A 22,944-nucleotide genomic window follows, 5' to 3' on the forward strand; every position below is an offset into this window, starting at 1 on the left:
ATCATATCATTAAATGTGGAGTAGGTGGCATAAGGAAGGCTTCTTTCCTTTCCTATGAGGTTGCTCTCCCCCTTCATATGGTGACCTTTTGATTCCTGGAATACATCCTGCTTGCTCTGCTATGGAGCCTTTTCATATGCTGTGTTCTCTGAAATAGTTCCCCACTCTCAATATCCTCCACTTGTTTCCAGATAAATCCAGTTTATCTCTTCTCAGAAGCCTTCCTTATGCCACCTACTCCACATTTAATGATATGATCATTTTATAAATGTCTTTGTCCACCACTAGACTCAAAGCTCCATGAGAACAAGAACCTGGGTGTTTTTGCTCACTGCAATATCCAGGCACTTGGAAGATAGTTAGTAGTCAAAAATAATTTGAATTAATGAATAAAAGAAACATATCAATTTGAGAGTTGTCAGTATGTAAATGGAAGATGAAATGTTGGGGTACCATTTAGTTTGCCTTAAGAGAGAGGCAGAAAGAAGGCTAGGACTTACCTTGATAAACCCAAGTGAATGAATATGCATGATCCCATGAAGAAGACAAGAAAACAGGAGAAAAAAGTAGTAGATTCTTGTATCTCAGGATTTGTTCATGCTGGATATGGTTTGGTTGTGTTCCCACCCAAATCTCATCTTTAATTCCGACATGTTGTGGGAGGGACCCTGGTGGGAGACAATTGAGACACGAGGGTGGGTCATTCACATGCTGTTCTCATGATAGTTAGTCTCATGCAATCTGATGGTTTTATAAGGAGAGGTTTCCCTGCAGAAGCTCTCTCTCTGCCTCCTGCTGCCATCCATGTAAGATGTGACTTGCTCCCCCTTGCCTTCCACCATTATTGTGAGGCCTCCCCAGCCATGTGGAACTGTAAGTCCACTAAACCTCTTTCTTTTGTAAATTGCCCAGTCTTGGGTGTGTCTTTATCAACAGTGTGATAATGAACTAATACAATGCTCAAAAGAAGTAAGAATTTTAAAATGCCCTTTGGATTTGTCAATATAGTAGTAATTGGTAATCATTGTGAGAATTATTTCAGTAAAGTGATGGTAAAAAAGCCAAACTGGAGCAGGCTGGGAATGAATGGGAAGAAAGGAAAAGAAACAGAGAGCATGGACAAATCTAAGACATTTAGCTGTAAAGTTGAGGAGTAGCTAGAGGGAGATATCAGGTAGGTATGGGGAGATTTAATTTTCAAGATAGAAAATACTTATGTTTCAATATCAGTGGTAACAGTCTAGTTGAGAAGCAGTAGATGAATATACATGAGAGAGAAGAAATGATAGATAATGTAAACTGCTTTAAAAGTTGAGAGCATACATAATTGAAAGCATAAGTGGAATATTGACCTTAGATAGAAGCAGGAACTCTTGTAATATAAGTAGAAGGAAAAAGTGGATGACTATAGAAATAAGTAGGTGTGTAGCTTTGATAGCAGTGAGATGAGGCTTCAAATTTCTCTCTGACATAGGAGGTCATGTCATCTGCTGAAAATGAAGAGGCAATTAACGAAGGAAAGGCTAAGTGGAGCTAAGCAGATTAGAGATTGTTGGAAATACTCTGGGGAAAGTGGGAGAGAAATTTGACCAAAGCAATGAAATAGAAGTGACTGGGCAGTACTGAGGGACCATGGAAGTTGGTGATCATGAATGATAGTAATGTTGACATGTTCAGTTGTGTGACTTTTTCCAGCAGCACCAGACCTCTCAGTGTGCACACAGAGTGGAAAGTGAAGGTCGCTCGGAGTTAGGATTTTGCAAGCTATGTGTGGTAAAAGTTATCCAAGAGGCCAGGCGCGGTGGCTCAAGCCTGTAATCCCAGCACTTTGGGAGGCCAAGACAGGCGGATCACAGGTCAGGAGATCAAGACCATCCTGGCTAACACGGTGAAACCCCGTCTCTACTAAAAAATACAAAAAACCAGCCGGGCGAGGTGGCGGGCGCCTGTAGTCCCAGCTACTCGGGAGGCTGAGGCAGGAGAATGGCGTAAACCCGGGAGGCGGAGCTTGCAGTGAGCTGAGATCCGGCCACTGCACTCCAGCCTGGGTGACAGAGCAAGACTCTGTCTCAAAAAAAAAAAAAAAAAAAAAAAAAAAAAAAAAAAAAGTTAAAGAATGAGAAAGAATGACTAGAGTTAGAGAATATGATATGCTTGAACATCAAGATCCTGGGTGTTGGGGGCAATGCTTGTTTGTTTTTGTTGAATAAGAGAGTTGGGGAGAAATTATCTTGAAATAGCGTTGTAGCACCACTTTTCAAACTTGAGATTGTGTGATAGGAGAGAATAAAATCTTACCACTTGAGAGGTCCTTGAAGAAGTTAGTGACCTCAGGGGAAAACCTAGTTTCTTTTAAAAGAGGTTGTGGGGCTAGTCAAATTTGTTGATCAGAGGACATGTTTTCTGAGTACACAATGGAAGAGTTTTAGAAATGAATAAAGGAGTTCAGGCTAATTTATACAGAACAGGAAAATACAGAGCTTCATGTGAATGTTGATACAAAACTTTTTCCGTAAAAAGCAAACAGAAAATAATTTTGGTTTTGCAAGCCATAAGGTCTCTGTAGCAACTATCTCAACCTTGCTGTGGTAGCATGAAAGCAGCCATAGAAAATGTGTAAATGATCAAGTGTGGCTGTTTTACAAGAAAACTTTATGTACAGTACTTAAATTTGAATTTCATATTTAAATCTATCACAAAATATGATTCATCTTTTGATTTATTTTTTAGGAATTAAAAATGTACAAGCCATTCTTAGCCTATAGGCCACACAGAAACAAGCTATGGACTGGAATTGGCCTTTGGATTGTAGTTTGCTAACTCCTGCAGTAGAGAATCTTTTGAGGACAGTGTGTTGGGGAAGTGTAAGTTAGGGCTTATGCTTCCAGGTGTTAACTCATAAAACCGTATTAAAAGGTTTCAAGGTTCTCTGTCTTTGAGAAGAACTAACATTTTTTGGGTCTAATTGGCTTATCAACCTGGTTCACATGACCTGTGGTGATGTTGGCCTAAATATACTCTCTCATCTGAACTGAGGTAGTGGCAACCCAGAGGTTCTGGCCATTCCAGGAACTGCAAACTCTGTACCAGATGTGTCTGGAGATGGAGTTGACTCCCAGATCTGTAAACAAGTAGATTAAACTGAAAAGATTGTGGAATATTTCTTCCCAGGTACTTTTCAAAAAGATTCTGGTTTTACAGCATGATGATTTAAAATTTTAGTATCAGAAGAGTTTCTAAAACTTAAGCTGTATGGGATTAACAGGCCAGGTGCAGTGGTTCATGCCTGTAATCCCAGCATTTAGGGAGGCTGAGGCAGGAGGATCACTTGAGGCCAGGGGGCTTGAGACCAGACTGGGCAACATAGCTAGGCCCCATCTATACAAAAATTAAAAAATTAGCTGAGTGTCTTGTGGTACACCTGTTGTCCCAGCTGCTTGGAAGGCTGAAATGGTAGGATTGCCTGAACCTGGGAAGTTGAGGATGCAGTGAGCTACGATCATGCCACTGCACTCTAGCCTGGGTGACAGAGCAAGACTCTGTCTCAAAAAAAAAAAAAAAAAAGGAATTAACAAAATATGAATTTGTAAAAGTAATATTTTAACAAGCTTAACAGGTACAGTAGTGGAAATGCTATTTTAATTAACCTTAATATTAGAGCAAGATGACACCATAATGTACTTTTCAATTGTAAATCATAAGAATGACCTTACAAGTAGAAGCTTCATTTCAGGGTTTTTGACAGAAACTTATAGTGATACTAATTCATACCACTGATAATTTACTCTGAGAAAATAATTACTGAAGGCTGGCATTGCTTAAACACTGCAAAGATTTTTCATTCTTCAAGTAGGAAGGAATGACAGTGTTGCTCATGCATTATTAAATTTTAGTATTTGATTTTCTAATGCCAGTTTTAAAACTCGTTTAACTCTTAAAACTCGCACAAAGGTTTGGTTGGCACACACATTTTTACTGATGTTTTAGCTCAATGAAAAGGGGAGTCTTTGAGTTAGAAAGTGTTGTAACCAGTCAAAATGTCTATTATGAAAAGTCAAAAAAAGCAACAGATGCTGGCAAGGCTGTGGAGAAAAGGAGTGCTTATACACTGTTGGTGGGAATGTAAATTAGTTCAGCTACTATGGAAAGCAATATGGAGTTTTCCCAAAGAACTCAGAATTATCATTTGACCCAGCAATCCCATTACTGATTATATATATCCAAAAGAAAAATCGTTCTGCCAAAATGACACATGCACTCGTATGTTCATCACAACACTGTTCTGAATAGCAAAGATATGGAATCATCCTAGGTGCCCATCAAAAGTGGATTGTATAAAGAAAATGTGGTACATATGCACCATGGAATACTATGCAGCCATAAAAAAGAATGAAAGTATGTCCTTTGCAGCAACATGGATGCAGCTGGATGCCCATTGTCCTAAGCAAATTAATGCAGGAACAGAAAACCAGATACCACATGTTCTCACTTATAAGTGGGATCTAAACATTGGCTACTCATGGACATAAAGATTGCAACAACAGACACTGTGAACTCCTACAGGGGGAGGGAAGGAGGGACTGATTTTTTTAAGACTCAAAGGCAGCAATATTTAAAATAATTTTTAAAAATTATTGAAATTTTGCTCGAAGTAAATGGGACTACCTTCAAGTAGATTATAGTTTTACTTAGTTTAATTGGTAGATTGTAACTTTAAAGGATACTTAGATATTTGAACCTTCACTCATAACTAGGAAATATAAATTGTACCGAAGGACGTCATTGTACTTTTAAATACAGTAATCACTTCATAATATTAAGCTTCATAATATTAAGAAATTGAGAACTGAACATGAGGACTGGAAAGATAAGTAATGTGGGGTTGTAAAGAGGAGATTATGTCTTGCTTAGGGTCTATAAGACCAACTGTAGATCCTTAATAGTATTCAGACATGATTGGCTAAGGAGCAATTTGTGCTGAATTATCTCCCTTGAGTATTTCTGTCACTGAGAGTGGTGGTGAAAGTGATCCATTTTCACTTTCACTCCAGTGACAGGAGAATTTTGCCAGTCAGACACCAACTGTGTTAATTAGAGTATTAAAATAAAAACAAGCATGGATCCCGTGCCAGTGTCAGTCAATATGTTACACTCCTCTTTTTGTTTCAAGCCAAAAGAACACTCTAGTTTCTTTTCCTGATACTTCTTTCTTATATTTTGAACATTGCTTTCACAGCATCTTCAGTAAAGACTGAAGTCCATGGGATGGGGGTCCTAGATGAACTTGTGGGCAGTAGTTACTGAAGAAACTGACCCACAAGAGTGAAAAAGAAGGCAGGAAGGATAACCAGGGTAATATTTAGAGAATCACTAGGTTGTTACATTCTTTGCAAGCACTTCGTTATTTAACCAGGTAAAGCATTGATGTTGTGAATGAGCTTTTCCTCATAAATTAGAAAACTCAAGAATATTCCTACCTGGGGGTGGTGGCTCATGCCTCTAATCCCAGCAGTTTGGGAGGTTGAGGCATGCAGATCACCTGAGGTCAGGAGTTCGAGACTAGCCTGATCAACATGGAGAAACCCCGTCTCTACTAAAAATACAAAAAATTAGCTGGGCAGGGTGGTGCATGCCTGTAATCCCAGCTACTCGGAAGGCTGAGGCAGGAGAATCACTTGAACCTGGGAAGCGGAGGTTGCGATGAGCTGAGATCGCACCACTGCACTCAAACCTGGGTGACCAGAGTGAAACTCCATCTCAAAAAAAAAAAAAAAAAAAAAAAAAATTCCTATAACATTATTCCTGCGTGAACCCGGGAGGCGGAGCTTGCAGTGAGCTGAGATCCGGCCACTGCACTCCAGCCTGGGCGGCAGAGCGAGACTCCGTCTCAAAAAAAAAAAAAAAAAAAAAAAAAAAAAAAAAAAAAAAAAAACATTATTCCTAATAACGAGCAGGTATGCATTCTTGATTGTGAGAAAAACAGCAGCAATACATTGTTCTGAATTGCTCAATGCTCTGAATTGCAGCTAGTGTACAAGAAACATGCAATGCTGTGAATGGCCACGGGAACATGTGGTCCATGGGGACATGATTAGTTATGTATAGGAGTAGAGTAGAATAAAGGCTGAGAACCTCTGGTATATAGAGCCTAAGAAAGACCAATTTGTCAAATTGATTTGTCAGTTAAATATTTACCTTTAATATTCAACCTGTCTTTTGATAGAGCAACTATATAAACCAAATCAGTCACAATGTTTGAAAGCTGTTCTATAGGCTGAAAGGAAAGTTCAACTTTGCCTCTATGTAAACAGTAAGCTATTGAAATACGTACATTGTCACAAAGCTAATGGATGGTTAAGCTAGGACTAAATTATGGGCTCCAGTAATAAAGTAAGGACAGAAGTGAGCAAAAAGAGACAGGTAGTATCAGCAACTGAAAGATGGTTTGAGCAGTTGAAAGATGTTTTGTTTACTATAATCATATTAATATAGTTCACATTGTCCTTCAGTAGTAGTTCTTGGTTATGGGAAAGTAATATTATAGCTGGGAATAGTAAAAAATGGATGGCAGAGCCCTTTCAATTTCAATTTGGAAAATATTTTGTATTTTTAGATAAATATGGTGAATTTCATGTTTTGGAAGTTACTACTGAAAACCTAATAACAACCTGCCTCAGTTTACCTGACACTCCTCAAACCCCTTCTGTTCCCTTAATTTTCCTCACCTTGTGAGTAGAACTTTCTTTCCAGCTGAAGCATGTTTAAGTCTTCCTTGAAGTTGGAAAGATGATTGCCACATTGGGTTCAAAGGGCTACATGTAAAATAACAAGAACAGGTCATGATATTATAATATTTAAAAAGAGTGCATATTAGAAATCATTAAAGGTAAAGTCCTTGAGACTCATATTCATGGAAAACCTGAAATGTGATATATTCAGTTCAGTTTTTAGTACCCAAACAACGTAAGTTATCAAGGTGAACTGTGATCAGACTATTTTTATAATTTATTTTAGGACACTTGGAAAACATTTAAAAGCTAAGGAAAGTAGGTACTTAAAATCTAATTTAAAAGGTAATATCCTCTCATTGTGAAATAAATGGAACATACAGAAAGTTGCAAGAATAAGATAAACATCCCTCAGAGTTCTAAAGGTCTACCATTTATTAAATAATAGATAACCAGTATTTAATATTTGTTGCATCTTCTTTCTTTCTTTTTTACTGATACTTGTGTGTTTTTTTACACACACACACAAGTACAATTAGGATGTAACAATTTTAACTGCCTTTAAATTTCATATATTAGAACATTTTATAAATCATTAAATTTTATTTTATAATATAATTTTTAATAACTGTGTAGTATAGAAAGGAGTTTAAATGTGTATTCAGTTTAACCAGAGTTTACTAAATTATTTATAATTTTTTTCCTGCACAGGTTTTAGATACTTGTACAATGAGAATGAATCTAAATTTACCAGCCAGATATTTTTATGATTTGTATGGCAGAAAAATTGAAGATATTTCAAAAGGTAAGTGGCAAAGATTTTGTAAACCATTTGATAATATTTTGAAAGACATTTATATTTTGTTTTTACTTTAAACATTTAAAAGAAAAACATATAATAAAACATGCTTAATTATAACATGGATAAATATTCTTACACAAAGGGAAATCGTGAAAGGACATTAAGATTTTAGGAATTTTTTATTTCAAAACAAGTTTGGAGTTTTAAAAAAATTGACAGGTATTTTAACCTTAGTAAACCATAATTAAATAAAAGTAATTAATACATTTTTATAAAGTTATAATGTAACAGCCAATTTATATAGGATACAGCTTTCCAAAGACAAAAATAAGAAATTGCATTACTGTATGATCACATAGAGGTTTTAAGACTGTTTTGGTCAACTTCTAGAGCTTTTTCAAAAGTTATGAAATGTAACAAATGTACCAAACTAAATGTAGTTCAGTTTGGAACCACTAGGAAGAACTCCAATAACCCATTACTCTCTACTAACTGTGTATATCAGCAGTATGCTGGTAAATGTTATCAACTGACTCTGAAAAAAAGAAAAGGCCCCGATTTGCAGCATTTAGCAACTTCATGGTGTAGATGCTCGTATCATAACCAATTTCAAGCTACCACTGAATGCAGAGTTCAGGGGGAAGCGTTTTAACTCACTGAATAAAGTATTTGGAGAAGAGATGAGAACAATTGGCCTTTGCAGACTGGTACAAGTTGGCTCTAGCACATCAAAGTATATATCCCTCGTCACAGAATTGACAGATTAGGAATTAATTTGACAGTAGAGAAATTCACTCATTAGGTTCTTGCATTACCAACTCTACTACTATATAGTACTTATTCTGGACTAGGCACTATTCTAAGCTCATCACAAATATTAACTCTTTTAGCTCTCAGAGAAACTATAATTCCTATTTATTGCAGTAACTGAGGTACAGAGAACTTAGGTAATTTGCTCAACATCACACAACTAGCAAGTGGTGGCGTTGGGACGGAAACCTTGGCAGGCTGGCTCCAGTAGCAGCGCTTTTAACCACTGTACTCTGTTCTCTCTCTCTCTTTCTGCCTCCCTCTCTCTTTCTACTTTAGTGTCTCATCTATGTCAGAACTCCATTTGTTTTCCTAGTACTTTCCATACAGGATGTAATTATTGTATTGCTTTGTTACTTTTTTGTGTGTATGCACGCTTCCTACCAGACTACAGACTTCCTGGGAACAGGCACTCAATAAATAGTACTTGGATTTTTGAATGAGTCTTATGTCACTCTCCTACATGATCTGTTTCTACCACAATGTAACGTAAAAGAGGGCAAGAACAGACACTATCTTTGTTGTAATACCAGTATTAAGCACAATGCCTGGGACATAGCTGACACTCATAAATGTGGCATGAATGAATTAAACTGTCTACTCTTGGACGTTTAGTTGGTTCCACTGTTATACTATTAAAAGTAACTCATCTTCAGGCAAGAAAAAAAAGTTATGAATTGTACTTTAAAGTATTTTCATTGTCTTTGTCAAAAGAGATTAGATATCCATCTAATATCTCTAAAGGTACTGTTTTGTTTTGCTAGCCTCATTCGTGAGTTTAAATTTCACGTTCATGAGTTTAAACGTGTTATTGAAATGGTCCTATAATTTCATTCAAACTTTAACTCCATGCTTGATGAGGGCCAGGATATTAAATAACATGCCTTTAACTGCGAGGGTAGTGATTCAGACAACTGATGTGATTTTGGGATGTGGCTACAGCAGATACTTCCATTTGTTTCCCATTTTCTCACTTGTACTATATAAAAGCAGACTGTTTCCTTGATTTATCATCCTTCATTAATACTTACTGAATGATAACTATAATATTTTGATACTTATTGTTTCTAACTCAAATTTTTTGGCCAAGGATTATATATGTGTATATTCAGAAAGTAAATTTGTTTTTCTTGGCCTTTTAAAAAATGTTTTTATTAGATATCATAACTATTTTTCATTTTACTACATGTTTTTATCTGAAGATTTCAAATCTCCTGTAGATACCTACCCATTATCTAGAAGGATTAGGTAAGGTTATTTTTCTGCAAAACATGTAACACAAAGAATCCTTCCTTTTGTTCTTTGGGGTTAATAAGAGTGTCATTATTAAAGTTGATTTGTTTCTTTCTTGCATTTTTGTCTCCTCCTCCATTCCTCTTGCTAAGATTTTCTTTATGATCAACAATATTTTGAAATTACTCTTAAACTAGCAGTAATAAAAATAAACAACGTATTTTCTTAATACTCTATCGAGACTTGAATTATTTCCAGTTCACCTGGAATTAAAACATCAGATTTGAATAAAATGCTAGAATTGAAACTATAAGGAATCTTCATTAAGATGAGATTTATATTTAGAAAGTTTATTTTTCTCCTCCCAAATATGGTATAGCAGCATTACTTATCAAAACTGAAAAGCACTGACTCTGAGACGTGATACTTCATGGATGCCAGAGGCATTCAGATTCATGCCTCATGCTTCACATATCCCAGAAGTGTGCTATTATCACATTTTAATGCATGCCTTGCCCTCTGTTTTTGCATCCTTGTAAAAGCTTATGCCAGCTGAAATTAGCCTGTGCAACCACTAACATGTGGAAGCATTACAAGTTCACTGGACTTAAAATATTTAAAGAAGCTAATCCTGTTGGAGGAACTTCCAGTCTGTAGCACCCTAGTCACTTAACATTAGGTTTTTGAACTTCTGTTTTCTTTGTTTCTATGATGTTGTGCATCAAATGATTGAGGTCCCTAAACTTTTGTGTTTGATGGTCTTCTGGACTTCAACTTGGGAAAGGTCAAGTTTTATGTGAAAGTTATCTTTTCATTTAAACAAATAAATGCTGATACTCTTGATTTGATGTATATCTCTTTTTTTTCTTGCTTTGTATCAGATCAGAAAAAATCTTTTAATAATGTCTAACGTTAAGATCATAGCAGTTACTTTTTATTTATAAGCACAGATTAGAACTGTAATTGTACCAAGGACTAAAAGCAACAGATAAACAAAATAAAAATTTTCTCCTACCTATTGCTTCTTTTTTGGAATTAGATATACTTTCAAGTTTTCCTTCTATGCTATGATAAATAAGCACATTTGATATAATATTAAACTACTTTTACTTTGTCAAGTCAACCTTGGAAAAGACCAACAGGATTGGCAAATTGCTTGTTTTTAGATTTTATTCTAAACCATAGACAATTTTTTTTCCTGAGACTGTGTCTTGCTCTGTTGCCTAGGCTGGAGTGCAGTGGTGCAACCACAGCTCATTGCAGCCTTGAACTCCCAAGCTCAAGCAAGCCTCCCACCTCAGCCTCCCCAGTAGCTGGGATTACAGGTGCAGGCCACTGTGCCTACTTTTTAAAAAAAAAAATATGTAGAGATGGAGTCTCCCTCTGTTGCTCAGGCTGGTCTTGAACTTCTGGGTTCAAGCAATCCTCCTACCTTGGCCTCCCAAAGTGCTGGTATTACAAGCATGATCCACCATCCTGGCTTTTTTTTTTTTTCTCCAGTAAAGACAGAGTTTAATTTATGTGAGGCTGGCCACATGGAAGAAGTCATTACTCAATTCAAACTCTACCACAGAATATTTTAATAAATTTTTATTGTTACATGTGAAAAAGTTATTTTATTATGGTTCCTGTATAGATCTATCCTTTCTGCAATAGAAAGGAGTACCCCTACTGGGTACAGATGCCGTATTCCTGCAGATGGTCAACATGCTGGTACATATACAGTTATTCCTTGGTGTCCGTGGGGGATTGGCTACTGGAGGCCTCTCCCATACTAACATCCACAGTTGCTCAAGTCCATTATGTAAAATGGTGTAGTATTTGGATATAGCCTATGCACATCATCTTGTATACTTTAAATAATCTCTAGCTTACTTATAATACCTAATACTGTGTAAATGTTATATAAATAGTAGTTACACTGTATTATTTTTAATATTGTATTATTTTTATTTCTGTATTATTATTTTTTAAAAAAATATTTTTCACTCATACTTGGTTGAATCCAGGGATGTGGAACCCAATAAGATGGAGGGCCGATTATATATATATGCATAAAAAATACATTCTGCAAAATCACACCCACCAAAATAACAGGGATATGGGGAAACTAGGGTTTGGGAAAACCATTGAAAAATCTATTTACCTTTAAAACCACAATACTATCTAAAATAATAATGATTAACTTAGGAGATAATGTAAACAGCCTGGGTAGGCATCTCGGAGTGCTGCTTTAGAAGATATTAAAGCTGCACAAAAACAATAGAGTGTGAGACAATGCAGATGAAAGTGAAGTGGAGATTTGGGCCAGTGGGGCTTCCTTTAAGGAAGGCCCAGGAGGAAATGAAATTCCCACAATGAGAGAGTTATATAAGGCCAAGGATACACCTTTCTGGGGTGGTAAGTACATCAGCCAAGTTAAGACGATTTTTTTTCTTTCCTGATAAATGACAGAATTTTACTACTTCTCTTTTGGCTTCCTTTGTTTAGGAAAAATCACATATTTATTAACCAAACTTCTGTATCACTTTGACATCATTCCTCTATTTACTAATTATATACGAGCTATTTGATGTTATACAAGCATTTCAAATGGAAGACAGATGTAGACAGTGTCTGATTTCAAGGGAGGTTTGAAATAACACACTCATTCCTCCTAACATTTCCAAACTTTTTGATCTCTTAACTTCTTTGGCTTAATTATTACATGATGGTGAACCAGAGGAGTCACTCTCCCTCTCAAGGGAGGAGATCCTTAGTCTGTTAGGACCTCTATGAGGGATCCATTCCAATAATCATACCCTCGTTCTTTATCATAATGAGTACTGTTAAATTTACCCTAGTGGTTCTGAAATGAGTTAGAATACTACATTAATTAAATTGACTCCAAGATCACTCTAGACATACTGAATGTTCACTTCCTATTTCATCTCCTACCCCAAATTATGCCCAGCAATACTGTCCAAATAATTGTATATTCTCTGATAAATTTTTTGGAGATTCTGAAATTAGATTAAGTACAGGATTAATATATTTCATCATAAAATTCCAATAACATAGAGATGAATTTGAATGTTAGCTCTTGCCCATTATCAACTTTTTGTGGAGACATTAAAATTAAAAGAATAAAATTTCAAATAAAATCCAAAATTTTAAAGTCCACCCAGAAGCAAATTTCAAGATCAAATTATCTTACTTTTTTGAGTTAAAAACAAATAAAGTTTCAAACTCTTCAAGTTAAAGTGCAAAGAACTCAAAGTCCTAATTTTTATTCTTCCCAGTATCAGCCAGATGGCTTCTGGATGCCTGACTGGAGCTGGAATGTCTCCAGCAGCTACCGTCTGGGCTCCTGGAGTGGGTGTCATCCCTTAGGACCTCAGAAGTTGAATTAGGTCTACACCAACATTTTCATATGCCTTGTTTGCAAGCAAACAAAATGATTATCACAACATCAACAACATAGCCAGCACATTCACAACACTAGCCACTCCCAGCAAATGTGGCCATTGCATGCAAAATGATGTTTCCAGGACTCTATGTTTGGCATAATTCAGACCCACATGACGGTTGCCAAAGACCCTAACAGAGACTAAGTGAGGAAAGGCAGACGAGAAAATATTATCGTCAGTCTTTCCAAGATGCCAGTTGGCCCATGCTGTTGACCAGGCTTTATGACCTGTGACCTAACTTCTTGGGAAGCAATCTCCCATTACGACATTACATATAGCATTATAAGTTTACAGTATCTTGAGGGAAAAATTTACCAGTGCACACTGTCTTCTGTCTCAAAGAGGCTGTACAAAGTGTTGGTTAAGTTCTCTGATTTTTGAGCCAGAATTCAAATTCCAGTTATGCCACAAACTGTATGACCTTGGACAGATTACTTAACTTCTCTGAGAGTCAGTTTCCTTATCTATGAGGTAGGAATTATAGTATTTAGGGTAACAACATTGCAAAGATTAAGTGAAATATATGTTAAGTCCTTAGAGCAAGTGCCTGACACTTGGTAAACATTATAAGGTATAATGTTTCAATAGTATAAAATTAGCTTTCATCATTATTGCTGTTATTATTCTTTTTATTTTATTTTTCTTTTGAGGTGGAGTCTTGCTCTTGTTGCCCAGGGTGGAGTACAGTGGCACGATCTGGGCTCACTGCAACCTCTGCCTCTTGCGTTCAAGTGATTCTCTTGCTTCAGTCTCCTGAGTAGCTGGGATTACAGGCGCCTGCCACCACGCCCAGCTAATTTTTTTTGTATTTTTAGTAGAGATGGAATTTCACCATGTTGGCCAGGCTGGTCTTGAACTCCTGACCTCAGGTGATCCGCCCGCTTCGGCCTTCCAAAGTGCTGGGATTACAAGCATGAGCCATCGAGCTCTTAAAGAGGGAACTGAGAGTGAGAGTCTTTCATTCTTGCAACATCTGAAAGTTTGCATTGGTGGTAGCACCAGTCATAAAGACTTATTTGAGGTATCATTTTTCCCTTTTAAAAAATTCCAAACATCCTAATGTTCTCTTTCTTTCTTTCTTTCTTTCTTTCTTTCTTTCTTTCTTTCTTTCTTTCTTTCTTTCTTTCTTTCTTTCTTTCTTTCTTTCTTTCTTTCTTTCTTTCTTCCTTCCTTCCTTCCTTCCTTCCTTCCTTCCTTCCTTCCTTCCTTCCTTTCTTTCCTTTCTTTCCTTTCTTTCCTTTCTTCCTTTCCTTTCTTTCTTCCCTTTCTTCCCTTTCTTTCTTCCCTTTCTTCCCTTTCTTCCTTCCCTTTCTTCCCTTTCTTCCTTTTCCGAGTCAGTGCTCCTAAACCCCATGCTCAACTGAGGGTGATCACTGTCTGGTGGCATAGCATCCATCTTGTCTTAGGAGTGGCATCTTCAATCATAGTGGTTGCTGTAACAGCCTCTGCCTGTGGAATTATTTAAGCCTGAGAAACTTACTTCATGGGCACAGCTTCCCCCTCATCTCCACAGCAGTTCCAACTGTAGAATAACTTTTGGCAGATTTCCAGATTGAAACAGCTATTCGTGTTTCTGAGGCTTATGTGCCAATGGTCCCAGTTAGGACCAATACTGCTGCCATTTCCTCCTAAGGACATGGTCTTTCCTCAGTTTTTTAATGCTCCTCCTCTTGAGTTAATGTTTCTGTCAGGCACCTCGTTTTCTGCAATGCCTAAGGTTTTCTTCTACTATATACTTCTTCCTTTCAGAAAGTTCCCTTTTCTAACAGGCTTGGAGTTAGCATTGTTTGCCACAATTGAGTATCTTCTTTTCTTTTATTAATATCTTCCTTTTGCTTTCTGGCCCATACTCATATTTTTCTAACATATGCCTCTAGATATTTTTTCTTGCAGAGTCTCTCATAGTGAGAGATATGAAGTCAATCAGTTCTAAGTTTGTCAATAGCATCCTTTGTTCAAACCAGTCTTATTTATTTTCACTTCTGTTAATTAAATAATCCTACCCAGGATGTATTTCTCTCACAGTCTAACATCTAACTTGGATCTGGTGTCTTTGATCAATTATTGTTCCGCCTGAATTAACTGTAATGTAATTAATCTTGTCTTTGTCTTTCCTTAATCTCAGGCCCATCTATAATTTTTAGAGTTCACTCAGCACTTTTTTGTAATATTTTTTACCAATCTTTCTCTCCAATTTGTCCAGATTTTATGTTCACTCTTTGTATAATTGTCCTATCCTCAAAAGAGATTCCCCAGAAGAGATCCCCAAAAGAGATTCTTACTATAAATTTATCTGTAATGTAAATACCAACTCTTCGAAGCATTCAAGATCCTGTCTCCTCTAGGGGATTGTTCTCAGTCTGCTCTCCAAGGTCTTATCTTTATTCTTCTAATAGGTTTCACTGGGTCCCAGTTACTGTTTCTGATTTTGTAGCAAATAAAATATTTTACCCTTTTATAAGAACTTCTTTAAGAGTAATTAGACTTGAATGGGTCTCCTTCACCTGGCGTTTAGGATCTCAGGTTTTAGCGTGTTTGTGTGTGTTTCCTATCTGTCAAATATGTGTGTGCTTGGGTCAGATGTGTACCATTTTTCTAGGGAAATTTCTGATCTCCTCCAGCTAAATCAGTTTGTCTTCTTTAATTTTATTTTCATGCATACACTGTTCTCTTCTGATCATAATAATTAAGCATATTTTCAAGCCACTTTACTTTCTCCTTGATTCCTTTAGCAATCTGATTCCTAGATTAGCAACACTTCTTTCGAATAGTTTCTGTATCTTAACTGAAGAAGATAGAGTGTTCCTTTTATGTAAAAAGTCTATCACCTTTCTGTAGGTGAAGCCACAGTTTAGGTTTATGAAATTTAGAACCATGGTTAAAATTTATACAATAAAATTTAAAGCCTACTTTGATTGGTGGAGGTTACTTTAAAAGTTTATCAACAAGCCACGTGAATCTAATGTTAGCTCATCCACATTTCCTTTTCGGCCCAGAATGCAGTTGAATATAACATAATGAAGAGTAGAACTGAAGGCAGCAGATGTAATGCTTCCTATCTAGGCCCAATATTAACAATGTAAAGACAGAATGTCACCGTCATGCGTGTAGAACTCCGTTGCCATTATCCTTGAAAGTGCTGGTCTACAGATTTGCCTTCCAGACACAGAAAAGCAGCAAATATTGTTCCACCTTGCAACACCTAAAATAATGTAATCCCAATCTCAAACTTGCCTGAAGTTTCGGGTGAAGTTCACAGCTTGGTTAAGTAAACAGTAGCAGCCTGCACAGTAAGGAAGTCATGATCAGCTAGTAGAGCTAAGCCCTCCACAGCCCACCTGAATATACTAATGCCATATCCAATCCCAATATTGTCTGAAGGTCAAGACTATTGGAAGATAATCCCAGCTGCATTTAGTTGCTTTGACCCATCAATATCAAATTCTATGTAGTCTTTGCTTATTAGAAAATTTAAGGTCAGGTTCCCTATTCTCTATATACAGGTCTGTTAGTAAAAATACAACTACAAAACTGTATATTCAACTACATGACCCAATATAAGCAGCTAGACACCTCTGAGGTTAAAGGCAAACCAACAAATCTTAAAGCCCTACATAGCGTTGCATATTAAAGCACCATCAAAACATGACGCCACTCAGTCAAAGCCCCCTCATAAGTCTCAAACATTTTTGTTATTTGCTCTCCAACATCACTTCTGTATTTCTCAAGGTTTCAGACCAATTTGACCCCATAAGTATAACACTTTCCTGAGTTTTGGGAGACATCTAGAAATTATTTAACCTGAAGGAGTAGTATAAATCCCAGAATTTGTAGCCAGCTGGTCAGAAGTGAGAGTGGCATGGGGATTCCCAAACATGTGGCTGTTGTCTTAAGTAAAGACAATTTTGTGGAGGATTGGACTGTACTCTTAACCTTGCAAACTACTTGCAGTGAATTCACACTTCCCTATTTCAAAACTTACTACAAGTAAAACTACAGCAATTCAAAGAGTGTGGTATTGGCATAAGGATAGGCATATAGACCCATGGAATAGAATTCAGAGTCCAGAAATAAACCAATACATCTGTGGCCAATTGACTTTTGACAAAGGTGTCAAGACCATTCACTGGGAAAAGAATAGTGTCTTCAATCAGTAGTGCTGGTAGAACTGGATATCCACATGCAGAAGACTGAAGTTGGACCCATACTTCACACCATAAACGTGAATTAACTCAAAATGGATCAGCAATCTAAATAAAAGGGCAAAAACCATAAAACTCGTAAATAAACATAGGTGCACATTTTCATGACTGTGGATCTGGCAATCAGTTCTTAGACATGATATCAAAAGTATGAGCAAAAAAAGAAAAAAATAACTAAATTGGACTTCATTAATTTTGGAATTTTTGTGCATCAAGAAAGTGAAAAGACAAACCATAGAATGGAAAAAATATTTGCAAATTATCTATCTGAAAAGGGTTTAAACCTAGAATATATAAGGAACTCATGCTCAACAACAAAAAACAAACAATTCAATTAAAAAATTGTCAAAGGACTTGAATCAATGTTTTCCCGAAGAAGTTATACAAATGGCAACAAGCACATGAAAAGACACTCAGCATCCTCAATCATTAGGGAAATGCAAGTCAAAATTACAATGAAGTACTCCTTCACACATACTGGGATGGCTATAATAAAACTCACACACACAAACACACACACTCACACAGAGAGAGAGAGAGAGAGAATAACAAGTGTTGTTGAGGATGTAAAGAAAGTGGAAGGAACCCTCACACATAGCTTGTGGAAATGGAAAATGGTGCAGCTACTTTGGAAAACAATTTGATGGGTCCTCCAAAAGAAAAACACAGAATTACCACATGGCCCTGCAATCCCACTCCTAGATATTTAGGCAAAAAAATTAAAAACAGATACTCAAACAAGTATATGTACATGCATGTTTATAGCAACACTACACATAATAGCCAAAAGCCAAACGTCCATGAATGTTCATGTAGTCAAATGTCCTACGACTGTAGGAACAGATGGTAGTATATACATACAATGGAATGTTATTCAGCTATGAAAAGGAATGAAGTGCTGATAATGCTACAGTATAAGTGAATCTCGAAAACATGCTCAGTGAAAGAAGCCAGACATAAAATGTAACATATTGTATGATTCCATTTATTTGAAACATCCAGAGTGAATGAATCCACAGAGACAGAATGCAGATTGGTGTTTGTCATGGCCTGAGGGAAAAGGAGACTAGGGAGAAGCTGCTTAATGTATAAGTGGTTTTACTTTGGAATGATGGAAATGTTTTGGAACTGTATAGAGGTAGTGGTTGCACATTTTAAATCTACTAAATGCCACTGAGCTCTTCACTTTAAAATGGTCGATTTTATATTATGTGAATTTCACCTCCATAAATTATTAAAAAAAAAAAAAAAGACAAATGGAGCAGAATCAATTTGCCCCACTTGTTCCAGCCAAGGTCACCCTAGCTCAGCTGACAGCCAGCTGATTCCAAGACATGTGAGCAAGCCCAGCCAAGACCAGCAGAACCACCCTGTTAATTTGCAGACTCATGAGCTAAGTGAATGCTTATTGTTTTATGCCACTGAATTTTGTGGTGGTTTGTTGTGCAACATTACTGTGGCAATACGTACCAAATATAGTAAGCTGTTTGCACTTCTTAAATGTTATCACATAATCTTTATTCACTGTTTAGACAGCTAAATTCTATTCCTAAATCTTAATCCTTGGTATTGTCAGAGTAATCTCCCTAAATATACCTCATTTTTTTGTTGTTGTTCAAAATGTTACATTTTAGGAGAATCTGCACATTCTCGATTTTCACATTCAAGAAACTTCACTGTGTGATCTTGCTCAGTCATCCGACTTAATCACCCACAACTCACAAGTACCCAACATGGACCTTTAGTTGTAGCTAGATCAGTCTCTTTAATGTTCCAGACGGTTCAGTGACACGTGGGATGCCCAGCTTCCCTACCATACTTTATGCTATTTTCTGCCCACTTGGAATAATCTTCCACTTCTCCATCTATTCAAAGTTCAGTGAATTGTGTCATTTAGGATATATTATATTATTTTATGGTAACAAATGACTCCACAACTTTCAGTGTATTATTTTGGCCTATAACTTTCAGTGGCTTATACAAATGTATTATTTTTCACTCATGCTACATGTTGGTGTGGGTTGACTGCAACTGTAGTTGCATATGTCAAAGCAAGTCACATGCCGTCTTCTTAATTCAACAGTGTGAGGATGTCTGACCCTTCTAAGGGGAAGAGCATTGCAAGTGACACATATAAACCTGACATGAATAAGGTGGGAAGTGTACTTTTCCTTCAGGGAGGGGCAGCAACTACTTTGAATAATAATGGAGTACACTGTATTATCTCTTTTCTAAAACTGGTATTAGTTATATATTGCTGCCTGACAAATTATCCCAAAGTTTAGCAGCTTAAAGAAAAAAACACATACTATTTCTCAATTTTTGTGGGTCAGGAATTCAGGCATGGCTTAGGTGGGCTCTCTGAGTCTTTTACAAGGAAGGTCAGCCTGCAAAGTTTTAAAATATTATTTACATCCTACTTTATTTATTTTGTTTACTAATACCTTCTTTTCATAACCTCTTTTGATTTTTTTCTGTATCATAAACCATAAAATTGTTTATATAGTATTTCTGTTTTGTGTATCATACTTATTTCTTTAACTAAAGAGAACTTTTTGTCTTTTACCTTTAAAAAAATCTCCAAAACTCTCCTAATATCTATGATGGAACTGGGCATATCATAGGTCCTCAAAAATATTAATATTCAAATAAATAATTTTTAAGCATAGTCTATGTTATCATGCCTAAAACATAGTAAGAGATGAAAATACTTTTAAGTGAATGAATTAATTAGAATTCCAAAAATTTCTTTGTTGAATTAAATTTGCAATGAATTACTCACTATTAACTGCTTTTTGTTGGTAGTTTTCATGCTTAGTGTTTCGCTGGCCACTCTGAGTAGTATTTTGCTACATTCAATAGAACTTTAAACGCTAGAAGATTCTCGTTTTTGATATTTGATGTAATATAAGACAAATGATAATGACTATTTTTTTTCAATATCTGCTCCAGAACAGTGTTGTTGATTGATTTACTTTTGATTTCAGCATCAGAAGGGCCTTTGGTGATCACCAAAATCTCAGTTTGTTCATGAATCTCCTCTAAATTGTCTGCAACAAGTGTCCATTCTGTCACTGCTTGTTCCATTTCTGACAGCTATACTTTCTCTAAAAAATCTGTTTTATATCTAATGGAAATCTGTTCTTTTGAATATTTATCATTGGTCCTGAAACTAATTTCTAGTCCGTGATTGCCTTTCATATATTTGAATATGTATCATTTAAGTGTTTTGAGGTTAGATATCCCTAGTCTCTTCAACTATTTGTCTGGCTCCTCATCATCCTGCTCACTCTTCTCTGTTCTGTCTAGTTTTTTCAGTATTCCTCTTTGTGGGGCCCTAAATTGTACACAATTTTCCAGGTCAATCAATGATGAGTAAAACAGCCCTACCCTCTCTTTTTTTCCAGGTCATTATGTTCCCTAAAATTGCATTATTATTCTTATTAGACACATCATATAATTGATCTATATTGAACTTGCAGCCAATGAAAGCCCCCAAATTTATTCTCATAATTTGCTTTTAAGCTGCTTCTTTCTTATCTTGTACTTGTATTGCTAGTTATTTAGATGTGAGAACAGAACTTTACATATGAATTCCTACTAAACTTCTACCTCTAAGGTTTTTATTTAGTAGTTTAGCCTGTCTAGATCTTTCAGATATTTAATCTGTCACCTAAGAATTTAAATTTAGTAAGCATACCAACTTTACCCTGTTCAAGTTATTATAAAAATGTTGACTAGGCTGTGATTAGGGCAGAGATTTACAGTATGCGAATAGTCCTGCTTCAGATTATACTAATCCTCCAAGAATATGGTTATTTAGTGGAGTCTGCAAGCTCACTTATCTCTAACTTAGACACAAGTCTTTTAATTTTATCATTCTACTAACACTATTTTAAAAGTGATTTCATTCTTTCATAGCTTGCATACTGAACCAATAGTTTAATTGTATCATGGTCTGAATGGCATTCATGATTTGATTTCTTTGTTCCCGACTTCTCTATCTTTACTTCATGTAATTTTTAAACCAAATCCTTGCTTTTTCAAAATCCTTAAGTATTACTGACTCCTTCCACTCTTCACTCAAATCACTTTGTTTCTGTTTCTCAAACACTCTCCTTCTTGCCCCAGTACCTTATCACATGTTTCCTCAGCTTGGATTTTCTCTTACCACATCCTCTTGGCAGGCTATTGCCTACTCATGTTAAGGTCTTTATTTAAATATTACTTTTGAGAAACTTTCCTTACACTCTCTTGCTCCTATTCCCCTTCCCTATCTCGTCTAGGATGGTGTATTTCTTATTGTTATCCATAGAAACAGAACCTGTTTATAGACTCTCTCTCTCTGTCTCTGTTTGTCTCTGTTTCTCTCTCAATTTGTTTTAAGGAATTGGTTCATGTGATTATGGAAGCTGAGAAGACTCAAGCTCTATAGTTGGCAAGCTGGAGATCCAGTAGAATCTATGCATAGTTAGTTACAGTCCGAGTTACTCAACCTTTTTGCTCTATTAGGGCTCTCATTTGATTGAATGAGGCCCACCGACATTAGAGAGGTCAATCTTCTTTACTTAGTCTACTCATTCAAATATTTATCTTATCCAAATGCTTAAACATCCTCACAGACACACTCAGAATAATGTTCAGCCAAATGTCTGGGTACCTTGTGATCCCTTCAAGTTGGCACATAAAAGTAGGCATTACAGATGGGCATCCCTCTTACATTCATAGCACCCTGTGTATGGTAATTATTACAACTGCAATTAATAAAACTTCTTGGGGAGTTATTTGTTTAATGTCTGTCTTTCATCTAGACTGTAAACTCCATGAGGGTGAAGATTTTGTAAACTTCTCTGTATTCCCATATTCAGCATAGGGCTAAATAATATAGTAGATATTGTAAAATAGTATAAAAATTAGGGGACTGGGCATGGTGGCTCACACCTGTAATGCCAGCACTTTGGGAGTCCAAGGTGGATGGATCACAAGGTTAAGAGATTGAGACCATCCTGGCCAACATGGTGAAACCCCATTTCTGCTAAAAATACAAAAATTAGCTGGGCATGGTGGTGCGCACCTGTAATCCCAGCTACTTGGGAGGCTGAGGCAGGAGAATCGCTTGAACCCAGGATGTGGAAGTTGCAGTGAGCCGAGATTGCGCCACTGCACTCCAGCCTGGTGACAGAGTGAGACTCTGTCTCAAAAAAAATTAGGGATGCTGCCTAACATAAGTGGAAAATTCAGGCAATGAGAGAGGGTCTAGGTCTAGTCAAAATGCTTCCTCCTCCTTGGATGCTCTAAAAATGCCTAGTACTATTCTTGTACATCTAGCACTGCTCCTGTTCTGCCAAATGTGGAATTCTGCAGTAGTTCTGACAGTTGAGGCTCCAGGAACAGCATTACTAATGAAAATTTATATCTAACGGAAATCTATTCTTTCAGAGGGTTTAGGGGGCTTTAGGGGATTGGGAGGTGACTCAAAATGATATAAACTGCAGCCTACAGTCAAGCCCCAGGCAGAGAGATGTGTGTAGGTGTGTGTGTGTGTGTGTGTGTGTGTAAAAAGATTCCTTTTATAACTTTCTTCAGGAAATAAATTGTGAGCCAAGGCAGCATCCACTCATAACTTTTTTTTTTTTTTTTTTGCCTTGTTTTGGATACTAAGTAATATGATTCTCTTTGACTTTTAAATAGAATCATTTAAAAACAAGCAATCATGAATT

General features: G+C 36.5%; 1 protein-coding gene across 1 annotated transcript in view; it reads left to right on the forward strand.

The window, feature by feature from the left end:
* The window catches only part of DCDC1 (doublecortin domain containing 1), a 450,202-nt gene that overhangs the window by 52,545 nt on the left and 374,713 nt on the right, over positions 1-22,944 (forward strand). Inside the window, exon 6 of the mRNA XM_030918251.1 lies at positions 7,440-7,533. Within this exon, the coding sequence (XP_030774111.1) occupies positions 7,440-7,533 (94 nt within the window). The remainder of the gene's footprint in view (positions 1-7,439; positions 7,534-22,944) is intronic.

Source organism: Rhinopithecus roxellana, chromosome 15 (genome assembly GCF_007565055.1).
Source record: "Rhinopithecus roxellana isolate Shanxi Qingling chromosome 15, ASM756505v1, whole genome shotgun sequence".
In the NCBI taxonomy this organism is placed as follows: Eukaryota; Metazoa; Chordata; class Mammalia; order Primates; family Cercopithecidae; genus Rhinopithecus; species Rhinopithecus roxellana.